Here is a 21,821-nt window from a genome sequence, read left to right as displayed (position 1 = left end):
CTAAGTATAGCCAGTGTGCATGTGTTCTTTTATTCACTGTGATGCCGATGGACCCCTGGGTGACTTATGTGAAGCAGAGGAGACACACAGCCACTTTCTCATGAACCACCCCTGCCACTCCAGGACTGGCTGAAAAGTCTAGGACTGGTGAAGTCTGTGAAGAGCCCATGCACGGCACAGACCTTAGATCCCGCCAGTCCCACTGGATAGCCATCAAGACACACCTGACATCCACTTGTCCTGCGCAGCTCAGGAATTGATCCCCACCACCCTATTTCTTGGGAGCCGTAGACGCAGGCTGAAGGTAGGAATTGCTCTTTTCAGGAAAGTCAAGTCAGTCCTAGGCCTTATCAATACTTGTCAGGTCTTTGCCTTTTTACAGAAAAGAATTTCAAAAGGACAGGAGCAACTAAATAAAAAAGATGTTATTTGAAGGTAGGGAAGAGGGAGAGAAAGAGAGAGAGACAGAGAGAGAGTGTCATAGAGAGAGACAGAGACAGAGACAGAGAGATAAAGAGACAGAGACAGAAATACTCATGCAAAATGTGGGCTTCTCCAAAGATTGAGAGCCTCTCTCCTTCACACATCTTAGCATTAGATATGAAGGAACACAACTCAAAAGGGGAGATGCAGGTGACACAGGTGCTCAGGCTCCAGAGGCACTTGGGCACGACATGTGGACACAAGCAGCACAGGGGCTCAGGCAGCATATGTGCATTATTCCTTGTGCAAGTTGTTTTTAAAGTCCCTGCTGGGGTTTCCTACCTAGGTCAGAGTCCATTGCTAGGGTGATTGCCAAGACAGGTACAGTTGGCATTAGTTGATGGTCTTCTTGGAGATTCCTTTTTGAAGGATTTCCAGATTTCATTGAAATTCCTTCCTGGAGCTAACATAGAACCAGAGAAGGCTGTTTGGTTCTGACCTGGTGATGCTCAGGGGTTACTCCTGGCTCTGCACTCAGGAATTACTCCTGGGGGTACTCGGGGAAATTGGGGGTGCTTGGTATATGAGATACCAAGGATCATACATGTGTAAGGCAAGCACCCTACCTGGCTGTACTTTTGCTCTGGCCCCTCCACCTCATATTAACCTAAATAATTAGCATGTATTCAGATACTTAAGTGAATACTTACCTATTAATGTATATTCAGTAATATAAAGCTTGTGTTACTTTTTAAAAGTTGAACTTTAGTAGTAAGCATTTATTAATCAGAAAATCAAAGAAACTTAGAGCCGATATTTATTTGTAACTTAATATGTGATATTCTCCAATGATTATTAAGTGAAAGTTCTTATGTTGATATCATGATAAAAGCAGAAGAATAATTTGACCTCTTGAAAACTGACAGAATCCTAAAAGATTACTTTGTACATGTGAATTTTTTTTTTCTTTTTGGGTCACACCTGGTGATGCATAGGAGTTACTCTGCACTCAGGAATTACTCCTGGCGGTGCTCAGGGGACCATATGGGATGCTAGGAATTGAACCCAGGTCAGCTGAGTGCAAGGCAAATGCTTTACCCACTGTGCTATCACTCCAGCCTCTACATGTGTGAATTGACTACTCAATATCACAGCAGAACATAATTAGCTCCATGAAGGTTTGAATTCTCATTTGAATGTCAAAAATCTTCAGAGATTTATCCCCAAAGGTAAAAACTAAAATGGTATAAAAGAGCTATATAACCATAAGAGCTTTGATCTCTTATGGAAAGATGAGTGAATCATTTCAAAAGGTAAGATCCTGACTATATTAAAAAATATTATACATTGATTTTTATAATTTTGCTTCAGCATACTGTGCTTCCAAATATTATAACCATCGTTCACAAGCAGTAGTTGGAAAACAGGAAAGAAGTAATTAAACCATCAGTTGGTAGCATAACATATTCACTCTGCCCTCTGTATGATCGCTCCAGTCCCAAAGGGGGAAAATTTTAAGATTTAATTAAACTTGGAGCCAAGTTAGTGATCTTTTTCAGTTTTTAAAGACTACATATTATCTAGCAACATATGTATATATTTAGGCTATATATATTTATCAATATATTATTTTGAAAATAATATGTATGTGAAACTTCAGTATAAAATATTATTTCTGCAGAAACTGATAATATAGTTTGTTTTTCTAATGATAGATCATGCATTTTTGCATAGTGAACACCATATCTGAACATTAGTGAAAATCACCTCACACCTGTTTCCTAATTAATTATGTAATAAAACACTAATTATTTTTTAAAACACTGTAATTATTGAAGTATTGGGGATAGCAAGTTAGTATTTAAAAAATGAACAACACTCAGGTTTTTTCCAGATTCTGGCTATTGTAAACAGTGCTGTGATGAACATATAATTGCAGATGTCATTTCGACTATACGTTTTTGCTTCTCTGGGATATATTCCCAGCAGTGGTATTGCTGAGTCAAATGGGAGCTCAATCTCTAATTTTTTGAGAATCTCCCATATTGTTTTCCAAAAGGGCTGAACCAGTCGGCATTCCCACCAGCAGTATAGAAGGGTCCCTTTCTCCCCACATCCTCTCCAACAGTGGTTGCTTTTGTTCTTTTGGATGTGTGCTAGTCTCTGTGGTGTGAGGTGGTATCTCATGGTTGTTTTGATCTGCATCTCCCTGATGAGGAGGTTGACTCCATAGCTTGGAAGCTGGCCTCACATACTGGGGAGAGGGCAACTCAGATAAAGAAGGGAACACCAAGCAAAATGTGGTTGGAGGCCACTCTGGGGAAGGCTATGCATTCTGAATGTAGACTAGAGACTGAACACAATGGCCACTCAACACCTTTAACAAACCACAACACCTAATTAGAGAGAGAACAAAAGGTAATACCCTGCCACAGTGGCAGGGTGGGGTGGGTGGAGATGGGATTGGGGAGGGTAGGAGGGATGCTGGGTTTATTTGTGGTGGAGAGTGGGTACTGGTGAAGGGATGGGTTCTCAAACTTTGTATGAGGGAAACATAAGCACAAAAATGTATAAATCTGTAACTGTACCCTCACGGTGATTCACTAATTAAAAAATAAATAAATTATTTAAAAAAACTAAAAAAAATGAACAACACTGTGAACTGTTCATGAATGCATGATTACAACACTCATAACCAGAGTATCCACTTTCCTCCACCATATCCCATATATCCCCAAAACCACACCCATGTAGGCTCCTTTCCCTAGAAAAAAAAATTTATTTCTGATTACTTTGACCATTAGTTGTTCCCTTACTAAGTTTAGTTTTTATCTCATTAAAATTTTTTTAAACTTTATTTAGACACTGGTTTACAAAGTTGTTCATAACACAGTTATTACAGACATTCAATGTTCCCACAACAATCCCACTGCCAGAAACACCTTCCCTTCACCATGTTCCTATTTACTCAAACATCCTCCTTAAGGGGCACAAAATAACTTATTATATATTACTTGTTACAACTAAGTATCTCATATTTTCTCTCTCTCTTTCTCTCTCATCTCTCCACCCTCCCTCTCTTCCCCTCTCTTTCTCACTCTTTTTCTCTTTTATTATGCAAGAGAGGACACCTACATATGTAGGGGAATAGAGATAATCTCCTGGAATTCCACAAAACTGCAAATCAATGATCAATTGATATAGTAAAATAATTTTTGTAAAATCTATCTTTATTTCAGGTATATAAATATCAAAATTACTATTAGGAATATTTCTGTGCTAATGCACTTGAATGTTTCTATAAAATAAATACATGCTACAACTGTAAAGTTTAGTAGGTGAAGAGAGTTAAGGAAAATTTAAGGAGAAATTCTGAAGATAAAATATTAATTTATTTAATTATAAATTTTTAATCCAATACATTTACAAGAAGTGGCTTTATTTATGGTCATTAATGAAAAATCCTTTATGGATTTGTGTTTAAAACATTTTTACTTTTAGTTTTGGAAAGCAATCTTTTTTCACTAATAGATACTGAGAGATATATGAATCTTTATACTTCCTTTACACATAAATGCAAGAGACATAAGGTTAGTTAACCTGTATTCACTCATTGTCAAATACAGTAATATTTAACCTTAACTTTTATGGTAGCATTATTTAACTTCATTTCATATAAATTTATTAGTAGTATATTGTCTCAGAATTTCTGGGACTTCATATTCTGATTCCACAACTGGTATGTGCCCTTGAAAAGTTAAGTAACTTCTGTAACTGATCTTAATCATCCATAAAATGAAGACTTATTAATATAATTTGATTCCAATAAAAAAGTGGTATATATATACATATATATGATTTGTATTCTTATTTATAAAACATTTGATAAGTGTTTCACATTATTGTTTTTATGTAAAACTTCAATGAATATATATTCAGTTGTGTAAACCATTATATTTTGTTATTCTTTAATTTTTATATTGTTTTCTTTAAACTGAAAGCCACAATCGTGTCCCCCTTGAAATTAAACAATATCAGAAAAGACGCATGAATTAAGAAAAACTTCTGGAGTTTCTGCTAAAATAAAAAAAGAGATCAATTAGGCATAAAAATATGCACTTATGCTTAAATATCTTTTTTGCTATGAATTTCCATAAGTATTAAAGAAATCAAACTATTGAATTTATAACTTTATTCAGTAGTGTTTTAGCCACTCTTCATTGTCCTATGGATTCCCCGGAGAACAGAAACTACACTACAATAACCGAGTTTATTTTACTGGGCTTAACTGATGACCCCATTCTTCGAATCATCCTCTTCATGATCATCCTTTGCATCTACCTGGTGACCATCTCTGGCAACCTCAGCACAATCATTCTGATCAGGGTGTCTTCTCAGCTCCATCACCCGATGTACATTTTTCTAAGCCATTTAGCTTTTCTTGACATAGGCTATTCATCTTCTGTCACTCCCAACATGCTTGTAAACTTCTTGGTGGAGAAAAACACAATCTCTTATGTGGGATGTGGCATCCAGCTTGGTTCAGCTGTTTTCTTTGGCTCCACTGAGGGTCTCCTTCTGGCTGTCATGGCTTATGATCGCTTTGTGGCAATCTGCAACCCACTGTTATATGCCAACAAAATGTCCACACAAGTCTATGTTCAGTTACTAATAGTGGCATACATTGGTGGTATTTTTGATGCTGTTTCCTTCAATATTTCATTTTTTTCTTTGTTCTTCTGTGGCCCAAATGAAGTGAATCATTTCTTCTGTGACTTTACTCCTTTAATAAAACTCTCATGTTCTGATGCCAGTATCCCTGCAGTGGTCCCCTCCATTACTGCTGGCTCCATTGTTGTAGTCTCAGTGTTTATCATAGCCATCTCCTATGTCTACATCCTCATCACCATCCTGAAGATGCGATCCACTGAGGGGCGCCAGAAGGCCTTCTCCACCTGCACCTCCCACCTCACTGCAGTCACTCTATTCTTTGGGACCATCACATTCATTTACGTGATGCCCAAGTCCAGTTACTCAACTGACCAGAACAAGGTGGTATCTGTGTTCTACATGGTGGTGATCCCCATGCTGAACCCCCTCATCTACAGCCTCAGGAACAATGAGATTAAAGGGGCTTTGAAGAGACAGCTTGCTAGAAAGATATTTTCTTAGTGAAGCATGTCATTTTGTATTTTAATATTATTTTTGATGCAATATTAAGAATAAATAATATATCTTTGGTAAAAAATGTAGGCATTTACATGCCATAATAGTTTTTATTGAATGTGTGGGTTGAATGATCTAATACCAAACTGTAAGTCAGACATCCATGGTCAGTCACCTTAAAAATATTTAAATTATAGTAGAAATATATGTTGTTTCAAATGAAAAATACTTAATCCGTTAAAAACCTTTTTAATATTCATTCATTTTTTTGAAAAATAAATCTCTGAGTTCAGAATATTGTACTTCTAATCCTTTACAACTATGCCCAGTTTCAGCTGCCATTTATCCTCAAAGGAGTGTGATCACTATGCGTAAGTCTAACACTAAGAGTAAATGATAAGCTGAACCAGAGAGAACATTGGAGCAAGAAGATCATTTCTAGGAATGATTTCTTCCCACCTGTGTTTTGGTTCCTGATCTCTGAGTCCAGTCACAACAGACCCCAGATGAATGACAGGTCTCTGACTGACCTGTGATCTCTGACAGGCTAGACTTGGCAAATTCTCTGTGGGAAGAAACAAGTTCTTGAACTTTTCTGGGTGTGAGTAGAACAAATTTTCGGATCTTGTTCATGCTCAGATTTTGGTATTACTCAGGGCGCTAGAGAAACTAAATTGTCTCTCTCCTGTATGGTAGCTCAATGAACTCCTTTAACAGGCTCAATCAACCCATATATTCAGATCTTTGGAATAGTTATTACTTTCTTGACCCTTTTTAATGTGTCATATACAAATTTGCTTTTTTGATTGGCATTAATTATTAAGACTATAAATTATTTTCTCCCTTATGAGCCACCATTTTGTACCTGCTTAATAGTCCTCATAATATGGCGGACACCACGCTGCTTTTCCCAGAAAATAAAACCAAGAAAGAAGGATCTTTCCTCTCCTCGGCTGGTATAGGGCTACGGCTTAGTTCACAGTCTAGAGACATGGCTGCAAGCAGTTGCTGGGACCAAAAGTAGTCTTGCTGGCCTCCAGATTGTGTCAATCAGCTGCAGAGTGACCACACAAGCGTGTGGCCACCTGGGTCGAATCTCGGGGTGCACATGCTAGTATTGCCTGGGCCCGAGACTGCCCAAATGTCCCACTGTTTCAAGTTCATAACTCTTTTTTTTCTTCTTATCCTATTCTTTTTCTTTCTTCTTTCTTCTCCTTTCTTCTTATTTTCTTCTCTTCTGCCTCTGTATATTTTTGAAAAATTATATTTTTGGCAAAAGTGACTATTTATTAATAAGGCATGTACTGATAATAAAATTTTTTCAAAATCACATTTCCTAGTGGATGTTACTCGTCTCAGTAACAATTGTTTGGCAAATATACATTAATGTAATTGGTGGATGTTAGCCCTCTTAAGAATGAAATGTAATAGCTATGGAAAAGTCCAAAGCTCAATGTTTGGCTAACTAACTGAAAAAGGTAATCATTTGATGTTTCACAATATTGTTTAATGACACTATTTATTTATTTATTTATCTGTTTTGTTTTTTTTTTTGGGGGGTAGGGGCTTGGGTCACACCTGGCAATACTCAGGACCAATTCATGACTCTGTACTAAGGAATCACTTCTAGCAGTGCTCAAGAGACCATATGGAATGCTGGGAATCAATCCTGGCTTGGCCACATGGAAGGCAAACGTCTTCCACATTGGACTATTGCTCTGGCCCTTATTGACACTTCATTATGTAATTTAATCTATACAGACTGAACAGTAAATTCGATACCATTGAACAAATGATGAACATATATTATACATATTTAGAACAAAACAACCAACTACAGGGACATTTTCTTTCAAGAAATCGTGTATGTTTAAATTTTGAGCAGGTACTATAAAATAAAATTCGCTTAAATTTATTTTAATAGCTTTTAAATATATAAATTATCTAAAATATGGCAATCAACTCAGAAATCAATAACAAAAATATGACTAGAAACCAAACCCCTGGAAATGACTTTAGAACTCATGAATCAAAGAAAAAAATCAAATGAAACCTAGGAAACAATTGAGTAATATTAAAAATACTGAAGAAAATATTAAATTCAATAAACAATGCAAATTAATAACATTTACATCAATTTCCATAAGATCCAGGATTATAGAAGGAAAATAGTTATAAGATTCCATAGTACAAATAAGGCATGTAGAAAATTAAGAGATATAATAATACAGGTATTTGAGATATTAATTAGAGATTTTAATGGACTGATGAAAAATCTATAAAAGGAAAGTAGAAGGGACATTTCGAAAATACAAAATACTTGTTAGGTGGGTGGGAGCACATATGACAATATAGTCATGTGAAAAAAGTAGGACTTTGAAGTTATTTATGAATAATTCAATACAGAAAACATATATTGTTATAGGCATGGCACAGTCAAGGCAGTTCCAGACGATTGGCTAAACAGAACAGTGTTTGCAGGGAAATAAGATGACCAGTTAGCAAGTCTCATTGTCTATGACATTGCAATATTACTCACAGACTTCATTCTCCCCAGGTCTTCTTTGAATTTTGATGCAACTACTGATTTGCACAATTGTATTATTCTTAGGAATTGTGTTTAGTTTTGCCGTTTCTCTACTCAAGCATGTATATACTTCCCCGTGTCTCAAAACCACCTTTTGGTCCTTCCTCAATCAATATTAATCTAGCCAAAAAGCAGTGGCTCATTTCTAAAGAATGCTACTCCCCAGTTACCCTATTTGCTAAAATTAAATGTTTGCTAGTTAGTTTCCACTTCCCAGCCACTGCCATGCTCTAGGACACTTTCCAGACACTCGGACCGAGACTCACACACGACTGAAGCCCCACAGAACCAGGAAAAGCAGAACTTTGTGACCTTGGACTCCAGAACAACGGGTCACGGGTCACAGAAACATAGATACTCTGCCAGCTTCCTCTAACCTCCAGCACCCCAGGGATCATACCCAGATGACCACCCCACTGGCACCAGATAAATACCTCATTGGCATACCTCTACTACCTCTACTGCACAGCCACCCCCATGATCCAGGCTGCTTTCTTGACAGATCACAAGACACTTAATACCCATTTTTCATAATCAGCACATCATATTTGATGAGGTTTATCTGGAAGGGCTATTTGAGGCCTCCCTTAAAACCTCCATCCATCTTGGAGAGCCTAGCAAGCTACCAAGAGTATCCCGCCCAAACGGCAGAGCCTGGCAAGCTACCCATGATGCATTCGATATGTCAAAAATAGTACCAACAATGGGCCTCATTCCCCTGACACTGAAAGAGCCTCTAATACCGCAGTTTTTAGAAGGATGAGCAAGGAGAGGCTGATAAAATCTTAGGGACAAACTAGACTACCAAAACGAAGAAGGGCAAAAATGATTGTCTGTACTTTCAATGCACGGATTCTGGCATCAGAATCATCCATCAAGGTTCTGATGATGTAAGCACAGAAGATCAAGTGCAACATCACTGGTCCCACTGAAAAGAGAAGGCATCAATCACATCACACCATTTTCGACACCTTCTCCGGTGTCAAAACAGTTCTTCTCCGAATTGTTCCTCAGCACATGGAACAATAGAGGCATCGGTAGTGTCAGTGTCCTTGACAATATGAACTGAGCCATGAACATTGATTCATTTGAATGTCTAACAACACAAACTGGATGATTACACTTGAACAGATGTGGCTCACTGCCAGTAGTCTATCTTTGTCATCTACGCACCAACATCCAACTACAATGAAGAAGAAATTGAGAAATTCTAAATGGAGCTGGAGAACTTCTATAATGAAGACCCACCTTCTACAAGATTATTGTTGGTGATTTCAATGCCAAGATAGGACCAAGAAGGTAGCCCGAAAAACTCCACATCAGGACCCATGGCCTAGAATGGAACAAACAAGGTGAGAGACTGAGTTTATCATGTTGACCAAGACGATCCATGCTAACTGACAGTTCCAGAAGGCTGAATCTAAGTGTTGGACATGGGAGTCTCCCAGTGGACAGTTCCACAATCAAATTGACAACATCATATTCAATCGAAGGTTTTGCCTGACGGATGTCACTATTGTCTCAAAATTCCAAACGGGATTGGGCCACTGTATTCTTCTTGCAAAGTTCTACTTCACATAGCAGGGAGAAAGTACGGGAAAATTTTAGTTTAAGAAGAGAACTCCTAGGCCACACTTTGATGCGGCCACTTTGCTGCTGATTGACCACAATCTGGAGGCCAGCTAGACTACTTTTGGTCCCAGAAACTGCTTGCAGCCATGTCTCTAGACTGTGAACTAAGCCATTGCCCCACACCGGCCAATGAGGGGAAATCTCTCTCTCTCTTGTTTTTTTTTCTCCCTTTCTGGGGATAAGCGGCATGGCATCCACCATATTATGAGGATTATAAGCAGGTATGAACTTGGTGGCGTTGGAAGGAAAAAAACAAAAAAGAGAGAGTTATGTACTTGGAACAGCGGGACTCTGGGGCAGTCTTGGGCCGGGGCTGATACCGGCTTGCGCTCCGCCGAGACTCGATCTAGGCAGCCACACTTTGGTGCGGCCACTTTGCTGCTGATTGACCACGATTTGGAGGCCCGCTAGACTACTTTGGGTCACAGAAACTGCTTGCATCTACATCTCTAGACTGTGAACTAAGACATTGCCCCATACTGCCCCAGGAAGGGAAATTATGCAATTTCTAACAAAAATCTCCCTGGATTTAATTACTAAAATACTAAAATACAGAAATCCTAAACTTCATATGTCTTCATTCTCAGCAATGAAAAACTAATTATCAAATGCTTCGTGGTCAATAGGGCTGTTTTTTTGGGTGGGAAACTCCAACAACAATAGTGAGATTTGTGTTGAAATATGGAATTTAATCAAGGTAAAGAGAAAATGAAGTGAAATTTATCAGTTATGCAGGTGTGGGTGGGGGGCGTGGGGGTTGGAAGTATACTGGGGTTTTTGGTGGTGGAATATGGGTACTGGTGAAGGGACGGGTGTTTGAGCATTGTATAATTGAGACAGAAGCCTGAGAACTTTGTAACTTTCCACATGGTGATTCAATAAAATAAATATAAAAAAAAGAAGAGAACTCCCAGAATGACTAGCAACTGGGAGCTCTTTGGCATAATTGCAGCAATGTGGAAAGATGCTGTCCTTGACAACATCAAAGAGAAATATGATTGACTGGTTCAGCACCTCAGTGACTGAGTGAGGAATGCTGAGAGTGGGAATGCCACAAACAGATACCTGTCTTGGGAAACTCGAGCTCATTTGCCAACATGGTTTGGCATGAGCCTCAAGAAATTACAAGCTAATGTCCGAGCTCACAAAGCTGTGGAGAGAAGCAATAAAGGAAGACCGCAAAGAGAGAAGAACAGTAGTGTTGGTCAATGCAGCAGAAAATGAAAAAAGTAATCACAACGCCCGCTGTCCTTTGCCAACTACAAGACCAAGATGACTGCCCTCCGACATCCTGATGGATCTATCACATCATTCCAAAGGGCAATGGAAAGGATTATCCACGACTTCTACTCAGATCTCTTCGACAGCCATGTCCACCTGCCCACATACCAAATTATGCAGGATGGATATGTCATTCCCAATGTCCTCCCTTCCAAAATCCGACACGCTATTTCGTCTGTAGAGATACATATAGCACACAGTCCAGATAAGGTCAGACCTGACCACCTGAAGAATCTGCTGCCAGTACTCGTCAATACACTGGCTCGGCTCTTCACATGCTCCCTGTCCGAATGCAAGTTTCTGTTCCAATGGAAAACCAGCAGGACCGTTCTAGTGTACAAGAAGGGAGACACCCATGACATCGTCGCTTATCGCCCAATCTGCCTGTTATCTATCGTCTACAAGTTGTTCACTAAAGTGTTCCTGAATAGAACAGGCAGAACAGTAGATTACAGACAACCATTTGAGCAAGCCAGGTTTTGAAAAGGATTCAGCACGATTGACCATATACACACAGTGACCAAGCTCATTGAAGTTTCTCAAGAGTTCAAGATGCCGCTCTGTCTAATGTTTATTGATTTAAAGAAGGCCTTTGATCTGATCTGAAGTGGTCATTGAAGCCCTAGCCAAACAGGGCATTCAAATTCAGTACATCAAGATCCTCCGTGAGCTGTATTTCAGATTCACCACCAGGATCTCACTATTCTACAAGGATGTGATCATCAAAGTATAAGATGGGTTCGCAGAATAATACCATTTCACCAAAACTCTTCAGTGCCACCCTTGAAAATGTCATTTGGTGACTGGAATGGTAAGGAATGGGAGTGAAGATAGATGGTTGGCAACTCCACCACCTCCGACTCACTGATGATATCATTCTAATATACAAAACATTAGGCAAGCGGCACAAATACTGGCTGACTTCGACCATGAGTGTGGAAAGGTTGGACTGTAGTGAATCTCAACAAAATGATGTTTATGAAAAATGAACTAGTCCCTGACATTCCATTTGCACTGAATGGAACAAACATAATCAAATGCAGCAGTTATGTGTATCTGGGTGAAGAACTAAACATAATTTTTGCACCATATTTGATGGGCTTCAAATATGGTATGAGCCATGGGAACACCTGTAAGGGCAATTAGAAGCCGCCCTAAGTGCCTCCATCTTTCTTGGAGAGCCCAGCAAGCTACTGAGAGTACCCCCACATGCACGGCAGAGCCTGGCAAACTACCCATAGCATATTCGAAATGCCAAAAACAGTAACAACAATGGGCCTCATTTACCTGACACTGAAAGAGCCCCCAATTCAGCAGCGTTAAGAAGGACGAGTAAGGAGAGCTGATAAAATCTCAGGGATGAACTTGACTACCAAAACAAAGAAAGATTAAAATGGCTGTCTGTACTTTTAATGCACAGATGCTGGCATCAGAAGCAGCCATCAAAAGCATCCATCAGAAGTGAACATGTCATTGTAGACAATATCGATGAGGAATACAATCGACCTGATGGTGCAAGTGCAGAAGATCAACCACGACATCATTGTTCTGACCAAAACAAGAAGGCATTGATCACATCACGCCATTTTAGACACTGGAGAAGAACTGTTCCTCAGAATATGCGACAACAGAGGTGTCGGTGGCATTGGTGTCCTTGTCAACACGAACTCGGCCATGAGCCAAGCCTAAAAACCCGAATTGGATGATTACACTTGAATAGATGTGTCTCACTGTCGGCAGTTTCTAACTTCATCATCTATGCACCAACATCCATCAATGATGAAGAAGAAATTGAGAAGTTCTACATGGAGCTGGAGAAATTCTATAAAGAAGACCACACCTTCTACTAGATCATTATTGGTGATTTTAATGCCAATATAGGAACAAGAACGTAGCCCAAAGAACTCCACATTGGGTCGTCCCATAAAGTACAATGGAGCCAACAGGATGAGAGTTCATCATGTTGGCATCCATGGTAACTCACAGTTCCAGAAAGTCGAATCTAAATTTTGAACATGGGTGTCTCCCGGGGGACAGTTTCACAATGAAATTGACCACATCATATTCAATTGAAGGTTTTGCCTGACTGATGTCTCTGTTGTCCTAAAATTCCAAATGGATTTGACCACCATCTCCTTTGTGCAACATTCTACTTCACAGAGCAGGGAGAAAGGACTGCAAAGTTTAACTTTAAGAAGAGAATTCCCAGAATGACCACTAATTGGGAGCTCTTTGGCACTATTGCAGCACATGGGAATATGTCGTCGTAGACAACATCGACGATGAATACAATCGACTGGTTCAGCACCTCCATGATTGCGCAAAAAAATGACTGGAGTGGGAAAGTCACAAACAGACCCTGCCTTCGGAAACACTTGAGCTGATTCACCAAAGTGGCTTGGCACAAGCCTCAGCAACCACAAGCTAACCTCTGAGCTTGCAAAGCTGTTCAGAAAGGCGATAAAGGAAGACCTCAAAGAGAGCAGCAGTGTTGGCCAATGCAGCAGGAGTCAGGAAAAGAATTCGCAATACTCTCCTGTCCTTCGCCAACTACAAGACCAAGATTACTGCCCTCTAATGTCCTGATGTATCTATCACATCTTTCAGAAGGGCAATGGAGAGGATTAGTCACTACTTCTACTCAGATCTCTTCGACAGCCACATCCACCTGCCCACATACAAGGATGGATATGTCGTTCCCAATGACCTCCCTTCCAAAATCCGACCCGCCATATCTTCGGTAAGGACACGTAGAGCAAAGTCAGAATGGGGATGGGAAGGAATGGGAATGAAGATAGATGGTCTCCAGCTATACCACCTCTGCTTCGCTGATGGCATTGTTTTCATAACGCCAAACATTAGCTAAGCGGCATAAATGCTGGCTGACTTCAACTGTGAGTGTGGAAAGTTCGGACTGCAGCTGAATCTCACAAAGACAATGTTCATGAGAAAGGAACTAGTTCCTGATATTTCATTTGCCCTCAATGGAACGAACATCTCTTAATGCAGCAGTTATGTGTACCTAGGTTGAGAACTCAACATGACAAATGACCTGATACTGAACTGTGCAGGAGGAAGAGAGCAGTGTGAAATGCCTTCAAGAGTGTCGAAGAAATGAAGAGGATGAAGAACCTCTGCTCCGGGCACTCTTTTCAACTCCACCATTCTTCCGGCACTAACATATGCCTCAGATATCTGGGCCCTACGAAAACAGGACGAGAATGCTATTCGGGTATCCCAAAGAGGAATCCAAAGAGCCATGCTAGGAGTATCACGTCTCATTCAAGGAAGAGAAGGAATCTGGAATTTTGCCCTCCATCATTGGTCAAGAATCAGGGACGCTGTCATGATTGCCAAGGCATCAAAAATCAGATGGGCTGGACATGAAATGCGATTCAGAGATGACCCTGGACTAGAACTGTTACCGACTGGATTCCACGTGGCCACCCACCAATGAGATGATCAGACTTCTTTGTCAAGACCCTGAATGAACTATTTGAGGCTCTTCCTGTTCCTGGAGTGAGCAGATATCATTGAGCTACACTCGAACATGAGAGAGACAAATGGAGACGTTACTGGTGCCTGCTCCAGCAAATTGAAGATCAATGGGATGACAAATGATATAAGTGATCAAATAAACAACTTAACATGTTTTAAAAACCTAGAATAAGAATTGTACATAACATTAATGTAAGAAAGGTGATAACATAGTTAATAGTGGAAATGGAATACAGAAATGAAAAAATAGAAAATAGTAACAAAAAAGGTGGCTCTATCAAAAAAGATAACGTTTACTAAACTTTGGATAATGTAACTTAGAACTAAAGAGTGATGACTCTAGTAAAAATTATAAATTAAAAAGGGACATTACAATTGATACCACAAAGATGTATGAATATCCAGACTATAATCATAGATAATATTAAAAAATGTGTCAATGAATGTAATTACCTAGAAAAAATGGATATGCTCCTAGAAAAGCTAGTTAGCTAAAAGTGAATTAGAAAGAAATATTAAAATTAAACTGACAAATAGTAAGTGCAAAAAGATTTATCATTCATTTTGTGGATGAAACTGTACTGTTTTCCATAATGAATGCCTTGTTTACATTCCAGCAAGAGTACACAAGGATTCTCATCCCTTATCCTGAAACCCTGAAACTTTTAAAAGAAAACATAGGAATAAACTCCTTGACACTGGTCTCAAAAGTGGTTATGTTTTCATATGGAATCATATACACGAGTATGAAAAGAGAAAAATCAATAACTAGTTTAGGACTTCACCAAACAGAAAAGTTACTGCACAGCAAAAGAAACAATCACCAAAGCAATTTGATAACCTAAGTGTTCAATATTCTGGGTTAGATGAGCTATGAAATGGGTGACTAGATTCAGAAACAGTATATATTATGAATTATCAAGTGTTTAAGAATTCATACAATTGAACAGAAAAACAAGAGTAAAATAATCATGTTTAAAAAGTAGAAAAATGGGGTCAGAGAGATAGTACAGTGAAGAAAATGCTTGCCTTATATGCAGCTTATCCTGGTTTGATCCCCAGCATCCCATATGGTCACTTAGCTCTTCCATGAGTGTTCCCTGAGCACAGAGCCAGAAATACATCCTGAATACTGATGGGTGTGACCCCCAAATTTAGTAAATAAATATTTAAAAGCAGAAAAACTGAATAGACAATTTCCAGAAAAATACACATGGATGATCATTAGATACCAGGACAGGGGTTCAACAAAACTAATTGACAGGTCAATGGAAAAAATCAAACTGCAGTATCTTCTCATACTGTTAGAGTGTTAGAGTGATGGGCTGGAGCGATAGCACAGTGGGTAGGTCATTTGCTTTGCATGCAGCCCACCTGCGTTCCATTCCTCTGCCCCCTCAGAGAGCCCAGCAAACTACCGAAAGTATCTTGCCCCCATGGCAGAGTTTGGCAAGCTACCCTTGGCATTATCAATATGCCAAAAATAGTAACAAAAATTCTCACAATGGAGACATTACTGGTGCCCACTCGAGCAAATCAAAGAGCAACAGGATGACAGTGATAGAGTGATACTGTTTGAGTGACTTTGTTTTAAAATCACAGAGGTAAGAAGTATTGCCAATGGTTTGGAGAAAAGGGAATCTTTTTCACCACTATAAATGTATAAATGTGTATAAATGTGTGTATAAGTGTGCCTACCATATGAGTAACAATCTCATTTCTGGGAATTAGTCTAAGGATATCAAAATAGAATATTGATGCAATATCTGCACTCATAACCATTGAAGCCATTCATAATAGCCCTGTAAAAGTGAATAAGGATGTTTGTACATATAAAATAATTCACAATGAAATTTTATTTAGTCATAAGAAGGAAATCTTGTCATTTGTTGTAACACAGTAACAGATGGAACTTGAAGGCATTACTTTAAGTAAAATAAGTCAGTCAGGAAAAAAAGAAACCATTTATGCCATAATTTATACATGAGATCTAGGAAACTACATTTATAAAAATATAGGAAAGAAAACAGATTCTCAATGTCTTGCATGTGGGGAATTGGAAATGTTAAGGACACGAACTCAAAACTTATACGTTCTGAATACTACATGCAGAGCACAGTGATTATAGTCAATATGACTGTGCTATGAGCTTTAATGCAGCTAAGAGACTGTTGCTTGACCGTGCGGTCGGAGGCGCTGAGATAAGGAATGTGGAAAAAAATGTGTTTCATGGAGGTCCAAGGCTCTCTCTGGCTCTTGGCAAAGGTAGAGAACCCTGTGATCTCCTTTTATTGATCAAGGTACCTCTAAAGGGCGCAATACAGTGACGTCACCAAAGGCATGGAAAGAAGTAACAGGAAGAACATTGAGGCAGTAGAATATGCATTATTTCCTTGCATCTGCAGGCCAGTAATCTTGGCCTCTGGAAAGAAGATACAAAACCAAAACTGAAACCTTTCTTGGGCTAAAAACACTTGGATTTATATCCCAAATACAAGGCTGGGCTGCCACATGAAATCTACATGTCAATTACAAAACTAGGCAGGCACCTGAAATCTACATCTCAAAGACTAGGCTGGGCCATAGCCTACAAATTTACAATATCAAAGGTCAGGCCTAACTAACACTGGAGATCTGCATGTCAAAGACCAGCCAGGCTTCTGTGAGAGAAGGAAAACTGCTCTTTTCAATATACTGAAATTATTTTTCTTCCAAACCAGTCAGGACACAGGAGAAATCTCGCCCATTTTCATGGGTCCCTATGTTCCTGTTCATAGTATGGTACAGTATACATGGGCTCGCCCTGATAGCTCAGTCCAGCCCCAACAAGAGACTAGATAGTAATTGCCCTTGCTACATAAATAGTATTTCTGCAATGTGATAAAGATGTTAGTTAACACTTTGGTAGCAGCCATTTGGATATCATCATAACTTGTTTTATATGATAACATCATACCAATTATGATTCAATGATTGGACTGGAGCAATAGCACAGCAGGTAAGGCATTTGCCTTGCACACAGCCTACCTAGGTTCGATTGATTCCTCATTCCATCTCGGAGAGCCCGGGAAGCTATTGAGAGTATCCCACCCGCAAGGCAGAGCCTGGCGAGCTCCCTGTGGCATATTTAATATGCCAAAAAGAGTAACAACAAGTTTCACAATGGAGACGTTACTAGTGCCCGCTTGAGCAAATCGATGACAACTGGACAACAGTGTTACAGTGCTACAGTGCTTCGATGAAATAAACAACAAAAAAAATCATTAATTTCTTTAAACATCAGAAAAAATGATATTTTCATTCACAGACCTCTTGATTCAGTAGTCATGACAATTTTGAAATCTGGATTAGGTCCTTGAACTTCTAAATATTAAAATTTCAAAAATAAAATCAAAGTCTTGTTTAAAATAGCTAGCTGTTTCTCTCTCCTGAATGTGACTCATATTACACCAGGGGTCACATTTAATAGAAAGAGAATACCATGATGTCTTTTGGGAATATTTTATCATTTCAAGGAGTAAAAGGAAGTTTTGCTTGACTTCTATCCAAAAGACTGTTAGCTGGTTTACTTATATGAGTGGTATTATCATTTTTACTTCTACCATTATTTTGGAGAAAAAGAGCAGAAATGAAAAGATGCAAGACACAAGCAAGTTTTCTTAGTACTCATCTACACTTATTTAAAGGAGGATCCTTTCCACATGTAAATTGCACTTGAGGCCAGGCTCAGTGTGGTTTCAGTTTACATATACTTTGGAACACAGTTCATCTGTCAGACCAAACATGGTCAACTGAGAAGGATTTGTCACAACATAGAAACATGTTCATATTGCAATGTAACAGCAGAAGATGAATAATAGATTTGTTTGATCTATTAAAAAATTATTTCTAGTATTTCTCCATCATCATCAATCTGTCTAGAACTTACTTCCCAAAGAGTACAACAAGTTTTATATTTATCATGATGTGAACTAAGCATAGCCAGTGTGGATGTGTTCCTTTATTCATTGTGATGCCAATGGATCCCTGGGTGACTTATGTGAAGCAGAGGAGACACACAGCCACTTTCTCATGAACCACCTCTGCCACTCCAGGACTGGCCGGGAATTCTAGGACTGGTGAAGTCTGTGAAGAGCCCATGCATGGCACAGACCTTAGATTGTGCCAGTCCCACTGGATAGCCATCAAGACACACCTGACATCCACTTGTCCTGCGCAGCTCAGGAGTTGATCCCCATCACCCTATTTCTTGGGAGCCATAGACTCAGGCTGAAGCGAGGAATTGCTCTTTTCAGGGAAGGAAAGTCAGTCTTAGGCCTTATCAAGGCCTGTCAGGTTATTGTCTTTTCACAGAAAAGAATTTCAAGAGGAGGGGAGCAGCTAAGTAAAATCAGATTTTATTTGAATGTAGGGAAGAGAGAGAGCGCGAGATCGAGAGAGAGACAGAGAGACAGAGACAGAGAGACAGAGAGACAGAGAGAGACAGAGAGAGAGATACTCAAGAGAAATGTGGGCTTCTCCAAAGATAGAGAGCCCCTCCCATTCTCACATCTTAGCATTAGATATGAAGGAACACAATTCAAAAGGGGAGATGCAGGTGACATAGGTGCTCAAGCTCCACAGACACTTGGCCACAAAATGGACACAAGCATCACAAGGGCATAGGCAGCATATGTGCATTATTCCTTATTCAAATATTCCTTTTAAAAGCCCCACGTGGGGTTTCCTACTAGGTCAGAGTCCATTGCTAGGGTGGTTGCCAAGGGGGTAGAGTTGGGATGAGTTGTTGGTTTTCTTTGAAATTCCTTTTTTAAGGATTTCAAATTTTCTTTGAAATTCCTTCCTGGAACTAACATAGAACCAGAGAAGGCTGTTTTAGTCTCACCTGGTGATGCTCAGGGGTGACTCCTAGCTCTGCACTCAGGAATTACTCCTGTGGGTGCTTGGGGAACTATATGGGAAACCGAGGATCATACATGTGCAAGGCAAGCACCCTACCAGGCTGTACTTTTGCTCTGGCCCCTCCACCTCATATTAACCTAAAGTAATTACCATGTCTTCAGATACTTAAATACATACCTATTAATGTATAATCAATTTATAACCTTGGGATACCTTTGTAGAATTGAACTTTAGTACTAAGTACTTATTAATTAAAAAAAACTTAGGGCCAATATTTATCTATAAATTAATATATGAGACTGTCCAATGATTATTAAGTGAAAGTTGTTATATGTCATTACCAAGAGAAAAGCAGAATAATTTGACCTCTTGAGAACTGACAGAATTCTAAAAGATTACTTCATACGTGAGTGAAATGACTACTCAATATCACTGGAACATAATTAGTTTCATGAAGCTTTAAATTCTCAATTGAATCTCAAGAATCTTCAGAGATTCATCCCCAAAGGCAAAAACTAAAAAAGTGTGAAAGAGCTATATAACCACAAAAACTTTGATCTGTTGTGGAAAGATGAGTGAATTATTACAAAAGGTAAGATCCTGGGTATGATAAAAAATATTATACACTGATTTTTACAATTTGGCTTCAGAGCACTGTGCTTCCAAATATTATATCTGTTTTCATAAGCAGTAGTTGGAAAACAGGAAAGTAGTAATTAAACCATCAGCTGGTAGGAAATTTGGTTCCACTATGGCTTCTAGCATCATTACTAATAAATAAGTAGGCATAACCTGTCCATGTTTATCTTCTCTGGATTCCTTGATTTCTTTCAAAAATATGGAAACTCATATTGTGTTTAACATGTCTAAACTCAGCACTCCCCATAATATATTCACTCTCTTTAGATATTTTGGCCATTTATTGGTATTGAAAGACTTCTTCAAAGGAAGACTTAAAACACAGAACAAATACATTTGCAGAAGACTTTGTTTATGAGTCTGAATACCTATGCTTCAAAGCAATAACACATAAGAAAAATTTCAGAACATAAAGGTGGAAAATTTTAATATTTAATTAAACTTGGAGTCAACTTAATGATCTTTTTTACAGTTTTTAAAGACTACATATTATTCCACAACATATGTATATATTTAGACTATATATATTTAGCAATATATTAGTTTGAAAATATGTTCTATGAGACTTCAGTATAAAATATTGTTATTGTAGAAACTGATAATATATTCTTTTTTTAATGACAGATCATGCATTTTGCATAGTAAATACTATATCTGAACATTAGCGATAATCACCTCTCACCTGTTTTCTAATTAATTACTTAATAAAAGACTAATTATTTTTTAAAAGACTCTATTTGTTGACATATTTGAAGTAACAATGCAGTTAAGTATAAAATATTGAACAACACTATTAACGTCATGAGTGCATGGTTCCAAAACTCATCAACAGAGTGCCCACTTCCCTCCACCATATCCCATGATCCCCTCCCCATATCCACCGCCTTGTAGGCTACTTTTCCTAGAAAATAATCTTTAGTTCTGATGAAATTGACCATTTGTTGTTCCCTTACTAGGTTTAGGTTTTTGGTGGTTTTGTTTGTCTTTGGGGTCACACCTGGGGATGCACAGGTGTCACTCTTGGCTCTGTACTCAGGAATTACTCCTGGTGGTTCTCAGGGGACTATATGGGATGATGGGATTCAAAACCCGGTCAGCTGCATGCAAGCCCAACGCCCTACCCTCTATGCTATAGCTCCAACAAATAAGTTTAGTTTTTATCTCATATTTTTTTAATTTTAACTTTGTTTAGACACTGTGGTTTATAAAATTGTTCATAATAGTCATTAGAGGCATTCAATATTCCCACAACAATCCAGCTGCAAGAATGACCTTCCCTCCACCATGTCCCTATTTTACCAAGCTTACTCCTTAACGGGTACAAAATAACTTATTTTATATTGCTTGTTACAACTAAATATCTCATATTTTCTTTCTCCATCTCCCTCTTTCTCCCTCATCTCCCCAGCCTCCCTCTCTTCCTTTCTCTTTCTCACTTGAATGGTTCCATAAAAGACAAAGCCTACAAATGTAAACTTAGTGAGTGAAGGTAGTTAAGGAAAATTTAAGGAGAAAACCTGAAAATAGAACGTTAATTTATCTAATTATAAATTTTTAAATCCAATAAATTGACAATAAGTGACTTTATTCATTGCCCTTAATGAAAAATCCTTTATGGATTTGTGTTGAGTACCTTTTGAATTTTAGTTTTGAAAAGTAATCTTATTTGTCTAATAAATACTGAGAGATACAT

At 38.6% G+C, this 21,821-nt stretch overlaps 1 protein-coding gene across 1 annotated transcript; it reads left to right on the top strand.

Moving 5' to 3' along the window:
• Window positions 1-4,649: 4,649 nt before the first annotated feature.
• Window positions 4,650-5,595, top strand: LOC101547603 (olfactory receptor 502-like). Its single transcript, XM_004613636.2, has one exon. The coding sequence runs from the start codon at window positions 4,651-4,653 to the stop codon at window positions 5,593-5,595; it is 945 nt and encodes a 314-aa protein (XP_004613693.1). The 5' UTR covers window position 4,650.
• Window positions 5,596-21,821: the final 16,226 nt, after the last annotated feature.

The sequence above is a fragment of the Sorex araneus genome, chromosome 6 (assembly GCF_027595985.1).
Source record: "Sorex araneus isolate mSorAra2 chromosome 6, mSorAra2.pri, whole genome shotgun sequence".
In the NCBI taxonomy this organism is placed as follows: Eukaryota; Metazoa; Chordata; class Mammalia; order Eulipotyphla; family Soricidae; genus Sorex; species Sorex araneus.
Note: the sequence above shows the minus strand (reverse complement) of the source record. Positions and strands in the feature narration are given on the sequence as shown.